Source organism: Apis mellifera, linkage group LG1 (genome assembly GCF_003254395.2).
Source record: "Apis mellifera strain DH4 linkage group LG1, Amel_HAv3.1, whole genome shotgun sequence".
Lineage (NCBI taxonomy): Eukaryota > Metazoa > Arthropoda > Insecta > Hymenoptera > Apidae > Apis > Apis mellifera.
Genome location: NC_037638.1, coordinates 25,389,393 through 25,411,288, shown reverse-complemented (window position 1 = coordinate 25,411,288; position 21,896 = coordinate 25,389,393). Strand labels below are relative to the sequence as shown.

Sequence of the window (21,896 nt, the reverse complement as noted above, 5' to 3'; positions counted from 1 at the left end):
ATATTTTTTTTCAAACCTCTCATAAATCGAACACCTTCGTAAACGTTAAATAAATAAATGACTCTCGTTTCTCGGCAGCTTCCGATAATTTGCGAGCCATCGTCAAAGTAAAGGCTATAAATTATATTTCTTCCTCCCCAGAAAACGTCTTCCTTCCTTGGAAAATATCCTTTGTTCGAGCATCGACCGAAACCAATTCTCTCGGCAAAAAAAAGAAAGAAAAAAGAAAAAGGAAAAAAGCCTCGTTTATCGTAACGCTTGCGTAGCGGAATAAAAACAGCCAATGCTGCTGCACAGCTAAAAATGACACCATCCACAATCATTACCGCTCAGGCACCGTGACCATTTCATGGTTTGAGAGTGAAATCTTGTCCTTGACACTACTATTGTCCTTCGCCAAGTACTGAGACACAAGCGGTGGCCGGTAATAACCGGCGACAACAACGAAATGTTTAAAATGCATTTAATGGCTCGAAACGATGTTGCCACGACTGAATATGAAAGGCCGTGTTGTATCATAAAACTGACTACGATGAAACGTAATCTCGCACAAGTACGTCGAACCATGCGAATTTAATTTACGTGTATTTCTCCATTCGTTTTTGCTCGCTCGTCATTATATTTAAATTTGAGAATCTTATTATTATTATTAACGTGGTCGGATTGTTTCGAACGGATAATTCGATTCCTCCTCCTCCTCCTTTAGGGATGAATTTCATTTAATTTTCATTTCATTTAAAAAAAAATTCTTTAAACGTTCGCACGCGAGGAAAACAAAAAATTCGATGAATGAATCTTCACGGATCTAGTACTATTTCTCGGTTATCTAATAATTCTCAAGCAATTTCACGATGATGAATCGTGCAATAAGAATTAATTCTTCCGCACAATGGTCGATTATACAACTCATATTGTTTCTTTTTTTCTTTTTATTCCCATTCAAAATGATTGCACGAAAAATACGGAACACGTCGATCTCGAAAATTTGATCCGTAACTTTTTTTAAAATGAAATTCATATCGGTTCACGCTTTAAATTCCAACGAAATCCAAAACGAAAATCAAAGAAACATTAATCACATACGCGATATCTTTCAATTCTTTTTTTTTTTTTTTTTTTTTTTACCAGAGTTAAAATACCGCGGTTCTCGATAAATCGCGCTGCGTAGATTTTTTCCATCGATTAACGATAAACCGTTGCTGTACGTTGGATTTGCCACGCGCGATCGAAGTCAATACGCTTGTTCCGTGCGAATAAGAGATATCCACGAAACACGGTGCGTTATCACCGGGTCATTATTAATTTTCCACGCGACCCAGTTTTCCTCTCCGCCTTTCAGAACGCGCATAAATAACGCCGTTAACCATTGGACAAGACTTAACAAGAAAATCTCGAGCAATGAAATATTATCATCCCAAAGTATAAAGTTTAATTTTTTATCGTTAAACCTCGATTTCGATACTCTTCTCTATTTTATCACTATCAACAGTGATAACGTGTACACGAGATAACAAGTTCTGATTACGCAAAATTTAAATATAAAGAAAGAAAGATGGAACATTCTTTCGATGTACAGAAAAGAAAGAAGAATGGATACAAGTTTTTCACAAGAAATCTTTCGTCAGAAATTCCTCCCCGTCTTCTTACAACCATTAACCAGTGTCGTTCCAGTTGGAAAAGAAATCGCGTCCCATTTATCGAAATTACGTTAATAATCTACGTGTGTATAACAACTTTTATTACACTTGGTTTACTTTCAGGTACATTGATCGCGATGGAAATCGGAATTTCGATAAACATCTGGCATCGAATATCGATAAGCGATATCGGTTATGGAGATAAGAAAAGAGAGATAAGTTCGCTGACGAGGGAAGATTAATAATAATCTGTGAATCTCGTGGCCCATATTACAAATGAGATGGCGCTATCGTTAACGAGTAAGATTATCCCCTTACTAAGACTTACGTAAACGGTGGTGACGGTCGCGTTTCTAACCATATCTCTCACGTCGTCCATCTCCCGTCTCGACGTTCCAGGCGCCGTGGTGGGCGCCAGCATCACTTCGCTGCTCGCCATCCTGCGAATTCTCCCCTCGCATCCACACAATAGACGAAACTACGATACGATATCGACACTTTCGCATCAAACCAAGACGATCTTTCTCCCCATTTCTTTCTTAAAATTCCCAGATATTCCAACGATTCGAGAGATAAGAGAATTCCTTTGAAATTTTCCCCTCGATGATTCTAATAATTTTTCTAATCTCCTCTGTGGGTTCGTCGATGGTAAAAAAGTAAGAAATAAAAATGACTAGAATTATTCGTCCAGACGATGGTGTAAATTTCATATAGCTAGTTTCGGGCACTTAATTGAACGTTTGTCGCGTCGCGGAAGTATCGATAAAGAAGACTGGATGGAACATGGCAGCAGCGTGTCGGAATAATCGAGGCATGGTATCGATCCAAGCCGAGATTCCTCATAATCTCCAGAGTTGACAGAGTGGTCGGATGCATTCCTGATTCCACTTGGACCTCGGTGTGAATCAAATTTCACGATGGCAACGAGCCAGGAACGCCGGATTTCAACGCAGCAGTCGTCGAAAAACCGATTGGGCGTCGGATAAAAGAACTCTCGTCTCGCGAATCGTCGTCGGTTCCCGCGTACACTCGTCGCCCTTCCCCCCCATGATTCGACGATTTGCTAACTAAATCGGAAAAAAAAAAAAAAAAAAACAAAAGAAGCGAATATAAAGTCACTCTCGATCCGTAAAGTCACCAATTTCACCGTGGAAAAACTGTTCGAGAAATTCTGAAGTTCCAGGATCACTATAAAGGAAGGAAAATGGAATGTCAGGTCAAATCATGTCAAAAGAACGTTTTCTCTTCGCGTCACGAAGTCGAGCAGTTCAATCGGATCCGTAAATTTATCCAAACACCATCGCTTCGACGAAATTCACGCACGAACTTGAAACACGCACTACTCTTTCCTCCACTCAGGATCCGCCAACGTCTCGATAATCCACACCTCGGTGTTACCTCGATCCTCTCCGATTCTGATCATCCTCTCCGAGGAAATGATCGACGAGGGAAATCGAGGTGAACCGACGACGTCGATCACGAGCGTGCCACGAAGGAACGGAGAACGGAACTGGCCGGCCACTGAATGCCACAAGTGTGTGCCGAGTATGGAACGAGACTAGAGAGGCGAAGCGTGGTTTCATTCTCTCGATGCACGCTGCAACAAGAGGATCGAGAGAGAGAGAGGAGAGACGCGCAGAGGAGAGGAGAGCGCGCGGTGGTTCGCTGCGTGAGTCAGCTGGCGTGCTCTAAGGCTGGCGTGTGTGCAAAGTCGGATCGTTAGGCCTCTTAGGAGGTGGAACGAGGAGGGGAGAATTGTGATTCACGTGGCCGGGGATGGCTTTTGACGAAGGGAGACGTGACTCGACGAGAAGAAAACCTTATTCCTCCTCCTTTTCTCCTCCTCTCTCTCCGCAGAGACGCAAGACACGATGTAGTAAAATTGTACGATCGGTGTTCATCGTTGAGTGACCGTGCACCGTGGAGAATTAACGTTTTTCGAAAGGCGTTTTGCGAGAAGAAGGTATATACAAGGGTACGTAGAAAAAAATGGAGAGAACGTAAAGCGGAGGCGGCGTTCGATTTACGACACGGTGGAAGATCGATCCGGTAACATCTGGTGGAGGATGATCGCACAAAGGAAGTGGAGATTCGTTCCGTCATCACCGGGGGACACTTTTCGCTCTCTAAGAAGAAACGAAGCTGTTTAATAGAGGCTCGATATATAAACGAGCATGAACACGGGTCTCGGTTAATGGAAATACATCTGTTATTCGCCCCGTCCGTTCCTTAAATAGCCGATAGAAATACACTAGCCAAGAGGAATCAAAAGGTAGCATAAAATAAGTGTTGCTCGATGCAATTAGGTATACCTTCGGCTACCACCACCAACTCTCTGTACGCACTGCAATTAGTTATTCCGTTGCCGAGAAACTTCAGCGTCCGATCACGAATTTCCCTGAATTTGTTGTTTGCCCTAAAAACGGGTCGAAATTAATTCCAACAGTGGGGGATATTTCGAAACATCTCGTAAAAAATTCTTTTCCTTCTTTTCTTAAAACGGTCTCGCGAATTATGAACGAAGAGAAAAAGGGGAAAATATTGTTGCAATCGTTGGTGGAAAAAAATTCGCGACGATATTACGTTGTTGCGTGCTGGCTCTCCCTTCTCCCTCGGGTGGAAGCGCGAACGACGACTTATCTAATCCCATCACGGTTTCTCTCGTACCATGGGAGCTCGTTCCGATGATTTATTACCACGAAACGAGAACTTTGAACGTGAAATACGCAATACATCTCGCGATTAACAGAGTTACACCAATCTCCATATAATTGGATAATACTTCCCAAAGGAAATCGATTGTAATATAACAACACGTAATAATAATAATTTAATTTAGCCAAGCGTCGGTTACGATTATTCTCCAACTCGTGTCGATCCTTAAGAAAAAAAAAAAAAGTGTCGAAGATGACGGGATCGATCCAAGGAATTTGAACCGCGATAAATGTAATTTTAACGTAACGTCGCGGCAAACGCGATAATTGACGAGCAAAACGACGAATCGAGAATTAAAATTTCATCCGTCACGGGAATGGAATGGAATTTCAACCCGATCTACACCGCATCATTAATATTTAATCCGATGGATCCTTAATACGTAACCGCTATGTGATTTAATAAAATCTTTATGTATCTTTGAACACGCATACGTTTTATCCAAGTTCAAATCTGCTATCGAGATTCGATTCTTGGTGTTATCTAAGATAAAGTGATATTAATATTAATTTGGAAGGTTAAAATTCACCAAATCACTCTACAGTTAATCGTCGTCGTTTCATCGAAATAACTAAATAATTCATCGAGTATTTAATAAACGAATCGGTTTTGTGAAATATTTCGCGAGAAAAATCTTGTCTCTTAAGAAAAACGGAAGGGACGACGCGTATCTGTCAGGGTTGAAGTATACAGTCGTCGAACCAACGACGATTTACCACGAAGATGAAGGAAAGAGAGTGCAGTTACGAGTTATGAGTATAAGGAAACCTAATCGGCAATAAACTTCACGATACCGCGTCTGTTGTTCTACACCATTAACGGAGAATATAGAGACGGTTACGCTCACACACGCCTTCTATCGTAACACGAGTAATCTCATTATCGTAAAATAAACTGGTAAATTGAGTAAATCGCGTCGAAAATTAATTTCCAATATCATATATTGATGAATTGTAATACTACTATTTTTTTTTATTTTTTGGAATTATCTTGGAATATTGTATTATAGTTTTCGCGAAATTAAATAATTTCGATTCGATACGAATTTTAATTCTAACGCGTTTAAGCGTCACCAAATATTAACTTGATTCAATGTAGTATAATAATAATAGCTTCAATATATACGTCCCGTGTAAAATCATTATAATCCTCGTGTGTCGTATAAATAGGAAAATCAATTATAACTTCTACAAATTGTTTCATATTTTATTTTCACATTTTAAAGATACGAACAACATTCCATAAATATCGAGAAGCATTATAGTAGCTCGACGACACCGGTTGCTAAACGATTCTAACAAACAATTTATTGTCCGATTACACAAACGATTCATTGATATCTCTATCTGTAATAAATATTCCAAGTTAAAAAAAAAACAAATCTAATTAGAAAAAAAAAGAAATAACAATCTTATCGCAAATAGAATATCACTAAAAAAATAGTTACGAGTCGATTAAAATTAAAAATTGGTCGCAAGATGGAAAGGTTCGATGTTCGAGATCGAAATGAAATATACCTCGTTCGTTAGCGGCCAGACATCGCGTTTATCATCGCGAAGATAAGTCTGGATTCGTAATTGAGCGGAATGCACGAGCAACAGTTTTCTCTTCGTTGCCGATCCTTCGAATCTGACGATTTATCTTCGCGTATCAGCCCCCGAACCCGTGTCGCCCGCCACGGACTTCGAGGATACTTCGAACCGGTGTAAATGGCGCGCGTACAACGCAACAACAACAACAACAACACAACCTATCCGCGCCAACAAAACCATTTACGATCCACTCCAGCAACGGGTGAGCTCTCGCTTTCGCCTCTGCTACCCACGCCATTACCTTCCACGATGTTTTTATCCGTCACGGTTTACCGGATTTCGAAATTGAAAAGAATGGCGCGCCTCGCGGAGAGTCGAACGCCTCGTCGTTTTTAATCAAAAACCCGATTTTTCAGGCAGGGTTTGTTCTTGTTTGCTTCTCTTCTTTTCTTCTCTCTCGAGAAAAACTGAATTAATGACGCGCATCGCGAGGAAAACGAGAGAGAGAGAGAGAGGTGAAAGTTGGCTCGCACGCACGTATTTATAGGAATCTTATTGCTCGTTTGTTAACAGAGATAAAGATGTATTTATGTATATCGATGAAAGTTTGAAAAAATTTGTGGAGTTTTATATTATTGGAAATTATGAATTACGAAGAAGAAAGAGAAAGCGAAAGAGAAAAAAAATTGCCCACGATTACGCCTACGCGTGTTTATTAAAAGAAAAAGACCGATCCGACGTTATCTTATATAATACAACGTTCGATCGTCTCGCAAGGATGAAACCACGCGATTTAAATCGCAGCATCGCAGTGGTTCTTAGACATTTTCTATGAATTTATATTTTCGATCAAGCGTGCGTTTAAAAAGAACGTTAAAATGTTCTTCAGTGACTGAATTTTTCCGCTGATGAAAACCAATTCTCAACGATTATCGAACAAAAAACCAATAATCCATCGGATCTGAAACAACGTCAATTACTAACAATTACTTTTAACTTGTTTAAACCCATCAATGACGATGGCTGCATCAACGCGACCTTTCTCAACACCTTCGTTACGAAGGTGAGAAATGATTAGGAAAAAAGATATTAAGAACCACTGATGCAACGCGTCGTACGTGAAACGAGTCAGAGGCATACATCACGAACGTTTCGATTACCGTACAAGGTATGGCGAAGGTGTGCCGCGGCGATTTTCCTGTTGGAAAGATATGTGACGGGGTCGATTTCAATGTAAAACGTCCCGGAAAAACCTCGATCTTAAGTAGTTCTAGCGTTCTAGAAAGAGGAGGACCGGTCGTGACCAAACGCGATCCATCTGTCAAGATCATTGGAACAAGCACAGCTTTATTTAGACGCAGTGAGTACAATGACATCGATCAATCGCGATCAACTACATCTATAAAGGGATTTCACGGTGTTCGAATAATAAGAAAAATAATTTTTCCATAAATTTAATTCTCAATATGAGTCGACGAAAAACTCTTCGTACACATTTTAAATCGTTATATCGCCGTTCCGACTTTTAATCTGCAACTTTACTCGAAACAGCAAAGTAAGTAAATTCATTCCCTTTTTTAACGCTCAAACTAGCTGCACAAATCTGTACATTTCGACGCAAAAGTATCCAAACGTGGTGGCAAGTTTCAAGCGATACGCTTTGGATGGAAGATGAACGAAGAAATCGGAGCGTCGAACTGTTCCATTAATCTCGTCTCATTCTCGTTCCGGAATCGGGCCGTGCACGATGAGCTAAATGCGCGAACCAACTGTTTCTTCAATGCAAACACCAGGCCGCGCCATTCAGTTATTTATCCGCTACCAAAGAGAGAGAGAGAGAGAGAGAGAAAGAGAGATAGAGTGAAAAAAAATGTAAATGGCGAATGCTATTTATAGGGGACGAAGGAGATGAATGCGTTCCAACCTCTCAACGAAGTTGTTCGACCGTGTGAAACGACGATGACGAGGACCAATGAGACGAGACCGACCGATTTTCAGCTTCGAAAATCGTTTCTTTCCTTCCCTTTCCTCGGGCAAATTATCATCGAGGAATTCAAATACTTTCAGAAGAATTCGGAAGAGAAACACTTCTTTGTCGAATGGAATTAAGGAATCGCGAGTTACTCGTAAGAGGAGGTTACTTAATTCCAGAGAATTCCAGAGAAAGAGAAATTGATTACGACACCTGGATAAAAGTAGAAAATCGATTTTTCTCGAATAAAATTTCACTACGTTAAGGAGATGAGCAAAGATATCGTGGGCCTCGAAACAATCTTTTTAGAAGCTAAAATTCTTCAAACTGACGTTTACGGCGTTTTTAAATTCCACAAGTTTACACACGTGCGCGTTGTAAATCCGTTTTTCTCGGAACACTGTTTCGAAAAATGCGCGAGAAAGAAAAGAATTGGAAGAACGTTTGAACCGATCTCATACGATCGGAAATAGGAATACGCTTGTTTTCACGATAATCGAACTCGAGAGTTGGAAAATTAATTCGATAAATCATAGATTTTTGCCAATTGTCAGCACTTACTTTCACTTTGAAATGGAAGTACGCGTTTCCTAGTTTCGCGAAAGCTGCACAACAGATCCCTACGAATCCGATGACCCAGATTACAGATCCAGCTACTCGGAACCGAACTCGCTTCGTTCGCCAGATATTCGAATCCAAAGTATCCAACTAACCGAACTTCATATCCCAACTTTTCTCCTTCTAGTAATTTTCCTCGTTATACTTGTTTTCGCCTATATACTTTTTTATATCCATTTGTTCGATTCGGTTGCTCTCCATTCGCAGATAAGAATTTTTCTTTTTTTTCTTATACGAGTTTAACGTCGACCAATAGTAGATCATCGATTACTAGATCCTTTAAAGTAACCTTGCTGCCAATCTTGGAATATCAGAGAGAAAGTTATTCAACTTATACTTCGTCTTTTGATTTTGGAATTTCTTGCATGCAAATAGAAAGTGATTTGTTGTTTGATTGCACAAGATTTCTTTTTTTCTAAGAAACGTTGATCTTAATAACTGTTCATTTCTAGATTCTGGATAGTATTTATCGTGGGTAAGATATATCGATTGAAATTCTGCTTTTTTTTTTCTTTATAACATTTCTAAAATTGATAAAAATGAACATCCTTGTTGCTTTCAGGAATACGTGAATTGCACGTGACTTTAGATATAGCAGGTTAGATAGAAACAGTGTTACTTTGATGTGTATCAATGGGTGCGACACAACGTTGTAAATGTCGTCCCTGAAGAAGAGCACACATAGATGCATCGTGATTGAATACATTTTGCAAACCGCATTCGCTCGAATTAACACGATTCTCTGAGTCACTGTTGCACGACTATTTCTGGAATGTATAATAATACACCAGTGACCAATTTGTGGATTGTACAGTCTGTGGAAGGAATATAACTGAGGAGGAATGCAGAGTCTGTCAGCCATCAAAGTTTGCATACGAAGTTTGAGAGAAATTGGAGAGAACACGAGAGATCAAAGTTGAGTGAGGTACGTATTTCTTAGACAATTGACAAGAAACTACCTTTGAACAAAGTTTAAATAAATTGGCAAAAAAAGAACAAATATAAAAACGTAGAATTTTCCTCGCGTTGTATATTAAAATTTTTAATTTCACCGATTTTAATTTTTTTATTTCAATAAAATTGATTGTTGTTACGCTTCGTGACAATGTTACAATATTTTCTTCAACGCAACGCGTGGAATTAAACGACACACCTTAGATTAAGTAGTTCGTTTCCGCAACATTAATCAGCGGAAACAATTTAAACAGGCTTAAAGATTCTTCTTAAAGATACCATCGTCCATAACATCTTGTATATTTCTATATAACGTAACCTTATATTGTCAACTAAGGTATTGCACTCAAGTATTATAAAAATAATTCTTACAAGTAAAAATGTAAAAATTATATATATTTTATTAGGTTATTATCAAAAGCAATCCAAAAGATATTTAATACAACTTCAACTTTTATTCGGGCAATTTTCAATCTTTTGTTCACGTATGAAATTTCGTTTCGAATTCAATAATTCGCGTGGTTCTCCTCTAAATAATAACTCGTTATATTGGCCAATCTCTATATTCGGAACAAGCGTTGTGAAAATCGCTTTCTTCCACCAATTTCACTTTATTTAAATTGAAGTGCACGCGTGTCAAACCACGGTCGATCTTTTTTTTTCTCTCTCTCTCTCTCTCCACAATATTCTTTCACAGTTTTCACTTCGAGATAATTAAACGAAAAGTAACGTAAAAAATAATTTCACGCGCTAATGAATAATTCTCACAGAAACGAATGAACGAACGAAAACAAGATCGTTTTTCGAACGCCAGTCTCTCGATATCGCACAGCTGTACACGAGGGAATAGTTACAGCTGTTGGTCAATGAATGACGAATATATCAAATCGTGACAAATCTAAATACGAGCTCCGCTATGTGCAATGACATCCTTATCATCGATCGATAATGTTAATGAATTAATCGAGCCAATCTAATAACTTGGACTTCGATTTACATTTTTTGCTCGACCTGTACGTAAGTCTCGAATCGACGAGACAAAGATATTGTCGGATGGAAAATGTATGAAATGAGATTCACCGGAGAAAATTATTGGGATGGAAACAATCGAAAAGAAAAGAAAACAAAATCGTGCATTCCACGATATAAATGAATAATATTTATATATTGAAAAGAAAAATAATAATTGCAGAATTATTACATTAGCCTAGATTTTTTTCATTTGAAAGAAAACATATTTTTCCATTATCAATGATATAGATAATAAAAATTGAACAATTAGATTCTCCTTTTCTTTGAATTGCTTTCCTTTCTTTATTTAACTTATTGTCTCAAATTAAATTTTATTTGCTTAATTTCTCTCTTGAAGTATCGTTTATTGCGTTATGTTAAAAAAATAAATAAATAAATAAATAAAAATAAAAATCAAAAATACATAGAGCAACAAACACAATAGAATACTTTTTTTCTAAAGATGCCCAATTCTTTTCACAAAAGACTATCGATAATCCTGTTTTACAAATGCCAATGCAACAATTTTTCAAAAATTGGCGTCATTAAAATCGTATTTAACCGACATTAAAACGTGATTTGTTTCGCGTTAAAGAAAAGAAGGATTAGCTGGCAAACGACAATCGTCGCTTTCTTATATCGGCCAGCTAGATTCCTGACACCTTTTTTTAAAAGGAACCGAAAGACACGGCTGGTTCGTTTGGGTGGAGGCCAAGCTTGACCATCGATAACGAGGTCACTATGATGCTTACATATTGATTGTTTATTGCTACGGGTTTGCGCAAGCTGCCATGTGCCAAGATTAACGGTGCAAACCAAACCACGAACCGTACAGGACAATGGCAAGTTCAACTTTCGTGTTGGATGGATAATTGAATAATTGGGCAGAATGTTATTCACCAAGAAAAGTATTGCGTTTTGAATATTTATCAAGTGTAAAAATAATACAATAATTATGAACATTTAATCTATTAGATTGAGTAATAAATTCATTCGTATTTTTTGTTCGAAGAGTATTAGTGAGAAGTAATTATAACTTTAAGTTTTAATAAAAATTTGATAAATACCAAATTTCTATAAATAATAAAAACTATATATAAAATAAATAAAAGTAAAGTAAAGTAATTTGTGAAATTAATTTTTAATTTTTATCTTGAATTAAAATTAATTAATTTTGCTGCAGTTTTCTAAAAGTAATCAGAAATTTAATAATAAAATATGAATGTGTTTATATGCAATTTGATATTTTAATTAAAAAGTAATCAAGAATAAAGCAAATGTGACAAAAATTACTATATTTAGAACTACTTTTTTATCTGCGATAATCGATAAAGAGCAAAGGAGGGAGGGACGACGAGGATCTATCTTTAAAATTACATTTAAACTTTAGATAGAAACGATCTACCCGATCGAAAGAAAAGGATAGAGAAAATAGAAAGAACATCGAACCGCCATCTATTTTAAATCTTCTATTTTTTGCAACACGTGAATTTATACTTGGAGGTTATCTCGCGTTTAAAATTTACCAATTTCTCTTTAACTATCACGCGTATCACCGTGAAATACTATTCTAATCGTTCGACGCGTCTGCGTAACCTAGTAACCCAGTATTCTCGAATGCATGTACAATCGTATAAAAGGTACGATAAATAAATCGTGTATGCAAATGTCGTGATGGAGGCAAAACGAGGAGAGATTATGGAAATGAAATAATGAAAATATTTATAATCAAAGTTACTTCATCTTTTGAAAATAAAAAATTTCAATTCGTGACGATACAGATTATTTTTAAATACAGAAATCTGATTTTTAATTTTTTAATTATTATTATTATTATTATTATTCTCCATTAAATTATCAAAATATTTTCTCCAGAAAAATGGCAAAAAATTAACCGGCATTTGAACATTTCAGGTTCTACGCGAGAAAAATCATTTTTCGCGATGACATGGAATAAAAGGGTCAAGTTTTCAGGAAGAGAATGTTTCCATGGTCCCCAAGGACGAGTCGCTTCATTCCAAGTCACCGGTAGTGGCGTAATTAAACGGATAATTACGATCGCGCGACGCGATTCCTGGAGATCCAGCCTCGTTTTACCGTGCAATAAATAAGCTTGCGTACAGGAAACGACGCCATATTCGTCATAGCGTCGCAGCTCGGGAATAGCTTTCGTATATAATGTCGTCTGCACGGCTGTCCGTGCACGTGAACTGCGTAAATATCATGTACAAGAATTTTCAGTGAACAAACTGAAGACAACTTCATGTCTTGTTTACGGAAAAGTGATGACAAGTATTTTTTATCATAAAAAATCGATTATATGTTAATTATGATTTCTCATTTGTTACTATTAGAATACGAAGTTACAAATTATCAAAGGAATTGATGAGAATCTACTAGTCTGAAAAGAAAATTATTATGCAACGTGAAATAGATTCTTCTTCAAATGCGTAATAATTTCTAAACGTATCAAGATTTTTCATAGTACGTATGTGAATAATGAAAATAACTAAACTTCGACGTAGATTATCGATGACCAACGTGTTAAAGAATGCGGTGAATACATTATTTTGAATAGATTTAATTATCTCAAACTTTTTCGTGAATTATTTTTACTAATAGTATTATAGTATATTTATTTTTTTAGATATTATTATAATAATAATTTAAATAATTATATAACGTGATAAATTTGAACAATTTAAAAGGAGAAAATTGATTAATTCAAAGAGATAAATCTAATAAAAAGTTCAACTTTTAATTATATATAATAAGTTATAAGTTTAACTTATTTTGACTTATTGAGACAATTATTATAATAAGAAAATGAATTCTTCATGCTGAATATATCTTTTTTAACAATTTTTTATAAGATATTGTTGTGAACATTAAAGATTAATTAGTTACAATTCTTAATTTAAAATACTGAATTTCATGCTTTGATTCACAAAATGATATAAACGAAAAATTTGAAGATAAAAGACAGTTGAAAAGCATTCTTTCATATTAAATCAGTAATAAATATATCAGTTATATTAATAAATAGTATTTTACAAAATTTTAAATAAAAATCAACAATGTACTGAAACTATTTTAATAAAAATGTACGGTTCTTGAAACAAATTAATTTTTGTAATTGACTTAGATTGTAATTGAATTAGAAATATTAACTATCTATCTATATTTTTCTTATATTAAGTAATATTTTATATATTATTTGTTTTACATATATTAAGTAATGTAATTATTTATGTTCTGAAGTATTATTACTCTATTATTATATTTATACTACTACTTATTTTATTTACTTTACTATTTATCTATTCGCTTACTTTACTATATTTATTAGTATTCTTCTAACGTCATAAAAAACTTTTAATAACGATCAAAATAGTGAATGATCCCTTTTATATGAAAATATTCTTTGAGAAAACTTGCATATACGAATATAGAATGAAAAGTTTTATGTAATTAGAAAAAAATATGACAAAATAAAAAATTAAATATAAAATTCAAGCTTTCCAATATATACCTGCATAATATATTTTGAAAATTATATATAAAAAGTTAAATAATAAGTTAATAGTAAATACACTAATTTATTTTTTTATTTTAGAAAATATAATGTGATTCGTACAAGATCTATTAAAACACAAACGTTAGAAATAGCATTAACTAAAAATTATCTTTAAAAAATGCATCTTTAACGATAAAATCTAAATAAAATCTGAATAATGTCCGAATAAAACTTGTGACAATCCTAAACATTAATGGCACACGATTTATCAAAAAATCCAACAGTAATATTTTAAAATAAATAGCAAATCTTATACATACATATATATATATATTAATACATTACACGTATATATATTAAATATATATACATTGTAATTGTATATATATTTTATATATATATATATATATATATAAAAAACATAATTATATATACTTCTTCTATTCTCTATCAAATAGAATCTAACCTCAAATCAATTCAACTTAACAACTGTGAAAGCATTAATATATCATTTTGAAACTCAAAACTTATATCGATATTATTATGTTAAGTAATTACATTATGTTAAATGAATAATTTACATATTATATATATATTATATAATATATTATATTCTTTTTATTTAGTACCATAAAGTAGCATTTACTTTATCTATAATACTTTATCTTATTAGAAATATTATATCCATTATTTTTATTAAATTCCTAATCTATCAAATAAATATCTCTATAAATATTCAATAAAATAATAAAGTTGAAATGTACAAGATATCTATATATAAGTACATACCTGACGGGAATCATAGGCGTCGGAGAAGTGTTCAAATTCGGCTCCGCCGTGATGTTGCTCGCCGGCAGGGCCCTTACGTCGATCATCACCCGCGTTACGATCCATTGCGTCGAAAACATGGACGACCGTATCGGGCACACCGTCACACGTATGATTTTCCGTGCTCAGGGCAGATTCCTCTGTTTTGCCCTTAACGAAGAGGCGCGAGATCGCACTCCACATTCAATGAAATCACAGCATTCGCGACGGTTGCAGCAACGATCCGTTCAAACGAGTCCTTGTTCTCGTCATAGCCGGCGAGACACTACGTTCAAAGTATTTCGCGTTATTCGATACGTATACACGATTATTTCTTCTATCGCGGAATCATCAGGCACATTTACGAGTTTACTTCGAACAATTCGAACGATCCGTTTAAAAAATGCGAAGGTTAGGTAGCACGAACACCGCTCAACTTCATTCGAAATAAGGTTAGAGTGTGCGCTTAGACGATCGTAATATCACTTACGAATAGATTGTTCACATTAGAACGATATCACCTTCGATTTCCAGTCTATTCGATAGATGCAAATCATCGATTCGGAATATTTACAATAAGATCAGTAACGAAAAAATTTAAATAATCACAGGCTAACTTTATGGCTCGTGCCGGAACACACACAAGGCTACAATAGACACGATATTTTGAAACTTCGAGCAGCGTTCCCTCGACATGCAGCGCTGTACGCAGTGTACTTAAAAATTGCACTTAAAATAATGCCGGGTTACAACAAAATGATGCAAAGGATGAATAGCAAATCTAAGGATATTCTTCTACTGTGTCTACGGAGGACTCTGCTATTTTTGTCAGCAATTCTCCTCGCGCGTTCTGCACTCCACGGGCAATGTGCGAGCTTCTTTATCGATTTTGCGCGAAACAGTGGAAAAACCAAGAATAGGCATTAAATTCAAAGTTGCAGAAACATATCACACTAGAAATTTTGGGTACGTCTTCAAATTTAATTTCTTCGAGAAATGTCTCTATTAGTCGATTCTTTCGATTGATATTGCAAAATTGTTATTGGCACCTGTAAAAGGGGCGTACCTTGCGCGATTCTATTTCGTTAAAATAAATAATATATTTTTTTGTTTTTTAAACTTAAATTCACGACGTGCTTCTTATTCGTTTCATAAAATTTTTCTTTATAATTTATCTAAAATCCAAATAATCAGATTCTCGTTGACAGCGGTACGAAAGCACACGAGAAGACTACTGTCGTACACAGCACACACTTCATATTAGCACCACTAACGATTCGTTGATTTTATACAATCGTTATTATCTATTTTTCGCACGAAACTCTCAAAAATCACGATTGCATATATCGATGCACGTTAATTCTCAAATAAGAAACATGGTCAGCACGAAAAATCGTCATTTCGCACGAACATCCAGTCCACGGCACGTTCGCCGTCCATCGTGAAAACGACCATCGATTTGAAACGAGAATATCGTTCAGCGATACATCGAAACAGATTCGAGAGCAGTAGCCATATTCTTTCCAGTTAAATCAATTCAGGGCAACGATATTTTAAGAGAACTATAATTAGTCTTTTTTTTTAATTCTAAAACGTATGAAAGATATTTTTATACATATTCAATAGTGTAAAGATATTGTAATAAAACTTAAAAAATTTTCAAATAATGAACAAGTAAAAACTAAGATTGAATTAATTTTTGAATATATTATACCAAGCGTGATTGAATCTTATTGGCTGAAATACAGTTTAAAAAATCACGTGCCTATCTAAATCGTCGAATGAGAAGCTTCTTTTAGATTCATTCCAAAAACTTATATTTTATTATAAAAATTTTATAATGCAACGATAAAATCAATTTTTACGATAATTAAGCATTGCATTTTTTTTTATTTAATTATTGTAATATAATTGCATATATATATATAATTAATTATTTTTATATAAAAGTTATATATTATTATAATATAATTGAAAATTTATAAAATTATATATAAAACAATTTATATATTATATAATTCCTATAATATTCAAAATTGATATTTTTTTAATAACATATAACATAACATATAACATATTGAATTTAAAATTTCAGTTAAAATTATGCTTTCGTGTACATACAGTGCCATCTACATTCAGAAAATTAATTGAGATAAAAATTTATAAATTAAATTAACAGTCTTTATCATGTAAAAATATTCTTGAGTATTAAATTTTAACAAATTAAAATTAAAATTCTAAAATTTATAAATTTAATAAATGATATCTTATATAATAACAAAAAATTTTATTTATAAAGTTAATAAATGTAATTAATTATAACATTATAAATCATTATACTATATTTATAAATTATAAAATTAATAAATGGAAATAAAAAAATATAATATTTAAATATATCATATTAAAATGTTTATTAAAAATTTGTAAGCTACTTGCACTGCTATCGGTACAGCAGTTATTTTTGTCTGCTGAGCAATAGTTACCTAGTGGAAAAGGATCGTATATACGTGTCAAACCACGAGATACACAAGATAAATAATATTTTATAAATTTCATCCTATTCTGAAATACCGATTTCAAAAAAAAATAGCCTTTTTATGCCCTTTACAAAAAAATTCATAAAATCCATTCTATTCCTAATCCTATCTATCTATGCAAAAATTTATTTAAAATCAATGATAAATCTTTCTTTTAATAGATTTACAAAACGTTTCATCTTTAATCTATCTTAGTATATATCTATATATAAAATTTAAAATATTAAATATATCTAATATTACTATTCATAAATGAAGAATATGAATACCCGTTTGTTATTATATTCATATATTCATACAAAAATCTACGTATAAAATCAATCATCGATTCCGATTTTTCATCTTACGACATGATTGAAAAACCAAAGGAATACAAATACACTCACCAATAATACATGCGAAGAATCTGTACTGCCATCAATGCCGCTGTAATCCATAGAATATCCATCATAAAATATTCATCAAATAATATCAAGAAATGGAAACTGTAACAAAATATAGAAAACATTTTAAATATTTTAATACTGATTATTTGAAAGAGTTGAAATAAAAAAAATATAAAAATAAGTATGTCTTCGTCTTATTACTATTAAATTTTATTCTGATACTTATTCTATCCTATGTAAAAAAACAAATATTTAAAAAAATATAAGAAACAAATAACGCGTTTAATTTAAATCAACGAACAAACACTGATTCGAATTTTACGATTATTTAATTAAAACTAACATAAATTCTAAAATATTAAAAATTACGAAGCAAACACTGAATTTACCAACTATATTACATACGGTTATAAAAGTCCTCTGAAAATAAAATTACTAAAATAATTACTAAAATTAGTAAAAATACTAGTAAGAAAAAAGATGAAAGAAAGAAATGGTATAATTTATAAAAAAAAAACAAAATATTTTTTCCATAGTTTTTTCTCCCTTCTATTGAAGAATTTATTTGTTTCATAAAATATAATATTATCATTTTTTTATTAATCTATGGATTATTATCAATTTTTCTTTTTTGACTACAAATTTCATATATAAAAAAATAGAATATATATTTTTAATTCATATATTATTTAAATAGAAGTATTAAAATTTGTATTTTTAATGAATATAAAAATAATCATTATAAAATTATAAATATATTTTGAAATAATATAATAATAAAATAATAATAATATAATAATATGATAATAATATAATAATAATAAAATAATAAAATAATAATAAAATAAAAACAATCGAAAAAAACAATATATACAATATACAAGAAAAATAATGAATTTCTCTTTGGAAAAGTACGATAGCCTCCATATTGAAATTTTTCCCATCTTTAAAATTATTATCAATAATCAAATAAGAAACTGAATGAAAAAAAAATAAACTTTAAAATAATTGTATAAAATATATAAAATTAATCAATGAAATTAAAATAATAATCAAATATAAACTTTATTTTAGAAAATCATAACTACTTTCGTCAAATAAAGAAAAAAGAATGATCTAATTTTCAAAAGATTGCTAATTATAGTAATAAATACGTATTCGTATATAATAATATACAAATAATAAAATATGTTATGAAAGAAAATATTACGTACGATCTATATAGCAAACAAATTACACATATTCAGGAATAAACGTTTAATCATTATGAATATCTATAACACAATATAGAAATAATCTTCAACTTTAAGCATATTTGACGAAAAATAGAAAAAAATATAAAAAATAATATATTTGGAAATGTAATATATATTATTGATATAATTTAATTTGCTAGAATAAATTTAATCTAATTTGATAAATTTACGATTTTGTACATTTGTTTTAATATAGTTAAAAAGACTCAAACAACAATTTAGCCCTCAAAAATATAAAAATAATAAAACAAGTGTATAAAAAAATCATACTAAGATGAAAAAAGTGATTTTAAATCTCGATTCAACGAAATACAAATTATCGTAACCTCAACAGGATAAATAAATGAAATTCCGGAATCAAAAAACGGATAAAGAAATTCAAAACAATTCTTTAATTATTTTTATCATTACAATAAATAAATTATATAAAATAAACTAATAATAATTTATAAATTCGATAAAAGAATATGAATAGAATTACTGCGTACTCGAAAATGATTGTTATCACGATGACTTTCCACAGGAGACTGATGCCACGCGCCACAACTCGAATAACAGTTTTCTGATTGGTTAACGTCGTAGCCAATTCTACAATCAAAATCACGTAGAAATTTTTCATAATATATTATATTTAATTATTTTAATTAAATTTAAAAAATTAAGTAAAATTAATAATTTATTATTATATTATTAATTTAATAATTTAATAATGATTTATACATATTTTATTAATTTGTTTATTGCTTTTTTTATTGATTATTAATTTACCGATTAATTTATTATTTATTATTTACCAATTTATTTTTTTGTCTTGTTTTCTGACTTATTTTTAAATTTCTTTATGAACTTCTTTGTTTTTGAATATGTATCAATTTATTTATTCATTTACATATATTATTATATATGTGTATAATATGTGTATGTGTGTGTGTGTGTTTTCACAAATTTTTCTAGTAATTTATTTATTATTATTACTAATAAATATTGACTATTTATTATAATAATAAAATTATTATTTTAATTATTGTTATTTTTTAAACTTTTATATTAAATTAATTTTAATAATTTATTCTTAATATATATTCAATATTTCGAATAATTGAAATATAATATATATATATATATATATAATATCTCAATTTCAACTGTTTAATTATATTTTTATGAATAAATATAATTATATTTTTATGAATATATATAAATAAATAAATACAATTACATGAATAGATAAATAAATAAATAATGAAAATATTAGATAAATAGATAGGTAAATAATTCAAAAAATAAATATCTAGTGATATATGATAAATGAATGAATAAATAAATAAATCACTAAATAAATGAAGGAATAAATAAATAAATTGATACATATATAAATAAGCAAAGCAAAGAAACCTATAAAAAAGTTTACAAATAAATCACTAATGAATAAATTGGTAAATAATAGATAAAAAAATAAAAAAATAAATAAATTAATTAATTAAAAAAAATATAAATATATAAATCAAATAAATAATTATTAATTTAATAAAATAATAATTTCCTTTTATATATATTTAATTAAAATAATTGAAATAGATCATGCAATATTTTAATTTTATGAATAATTTCGATTGTAAAATTGTTTTAACGTTAGCCAATCAAAAAACGACTTCGATTATTATAACGTACGTTAGTGTCCTGTGGAAAATAATTGTGGTGAGATGTGTGATATAACCAATAATTCGATATACAGTAAGCAATTCTATTCATATTCCATTATTAAATTTATAAATTACTATTAATTTCGTTTATTTAATAATCTATTTATTATAATAATAATAATAAAAACAATTAACGTTTTTGAATTGCTTTATGCAATTTTTGTCAATCATTATCGTTGAAGTTACTGCTAGTTCGTGTTAAGTTACGTTAAATCGAAAATTCATTTTTTGCTTCAATTGCTTCAAACAAATAATAAAAATTAAAAAATTTATAAATCATTGATTATGATTTATAAATTTAAATCATTATAAAATAACTTAAAATATTTTAACACAACTATAAATCGAAAATTAATATTATAAAACAATAAATTTAATTTTAGTTTATAAAATATATATTAATTATTATATTTATAATTATAATAAATTATTAGAGATATAAATTAACAATTTAATGATCAAATATAATATAATTGATCAATATATTCAAAAGTATATTCGACAAAGGACGTATGTCTTCGACGAAGTTCGTTTGTCTTTGCGACCTATAAATACGAGGTAAATTGCGAGACCGATCATTTCTTAACGAACTTTCGTGTGCGAAGGATCGATATTATAATATTTTAATTTCTTATCACAGAATAATTTTATTTATTTTTTATTTATTTTTATAATATTTATTCGAAATTAACATTTAATATGTTAAATGCTGTTATATATTATATATTATTTATTCATCTACCTCTTTAAATAATATCTTTTTATTGCATTATTTTCTTAATTACTTATAAATTCATTTATTTCTATATTTATTTCTTGATTTATTTTTTAATTTATATTTTCATTCATTTATTTATTTCTATACTTATTTCTTGATTTATTTTTAAATTTATTTCTAATTTATATTCATTTGTTTAGTTTTATATTTAATTTTATTTTTATTTATTTATTTAATCAATTGATTTTTTATTTGTACATTTACTTTTCATTTATTTTTTTAATTTATATTTTCATTAATTTATTTATTCATTTATTTATTTATTTATTTATTCATTTATTTATTTATTTATTTTTATATATATTTTTTGATTTTTAATTTATATTTGTTTTATTATATTTTATTACATTTATTTATTCATTTATTTTCTAGTTATTTTATTAATATATAAATTTTTTAAATTTATATATTCGTTCTTTTACAATATAGTAATAAATAAATTTTTAATAATGTGGATTTCAAGGATAATT

General features: G+C 30.8%; 1 protein-coding gene and 1 long non-coding RNA gene across 21 annotated transcripts in view; one reads left to right on the top strand and one right to left on the bottom strand.

Moving 5' to 3' along the window:
• LOC408631 (patronin) overlaps positions 1 to 16,226 on the bottom strand; it is a 66,092-nt gene extending 49,866 nt beyond the window's left edge. For 17 of the 19 annotated variants that reach the window (XM_006571647.3, XM_006571650.3, XM_006571651.3 and 14 more), the window contains exon 1: positions 14,746 to 16,225. In XM_006571647.3, the coding sequence (XP_006571710.1) occupies positions 14,746 to 14,967 (222 nt within the window). In that variant the 5' untranslated portion in view covers positions 14,968 to 16,225. Of the gene's footprint in view, positions 1 to 14,745 lie in introns of all 19 variants that reach the window. The other 2 variants (XM_026442273.1, XM_006571652.3) reach the window with 2 other exon arrangements.
• Positions 1,967 to 13,436, top strand: LOC102654381. 2 transcript variants are annotated; one of them, XR_412211.3, is made up of 3 exons: positions 1,967 to 7,244; positions 9,037 to 9,399; positions 12,354 to 13,436. It is a non-coding gene; the product is annotated as an uncharacterized LOC102654381 (long non-coding RNA). The 2 variants fall into 2 exon arrangements; XR_001705461.2 differs by having other exon boundaries at positions 1,967 to 8,949.
• Positions 16,227 to 21,896: the final 5,670 nt, after the last annotated feature.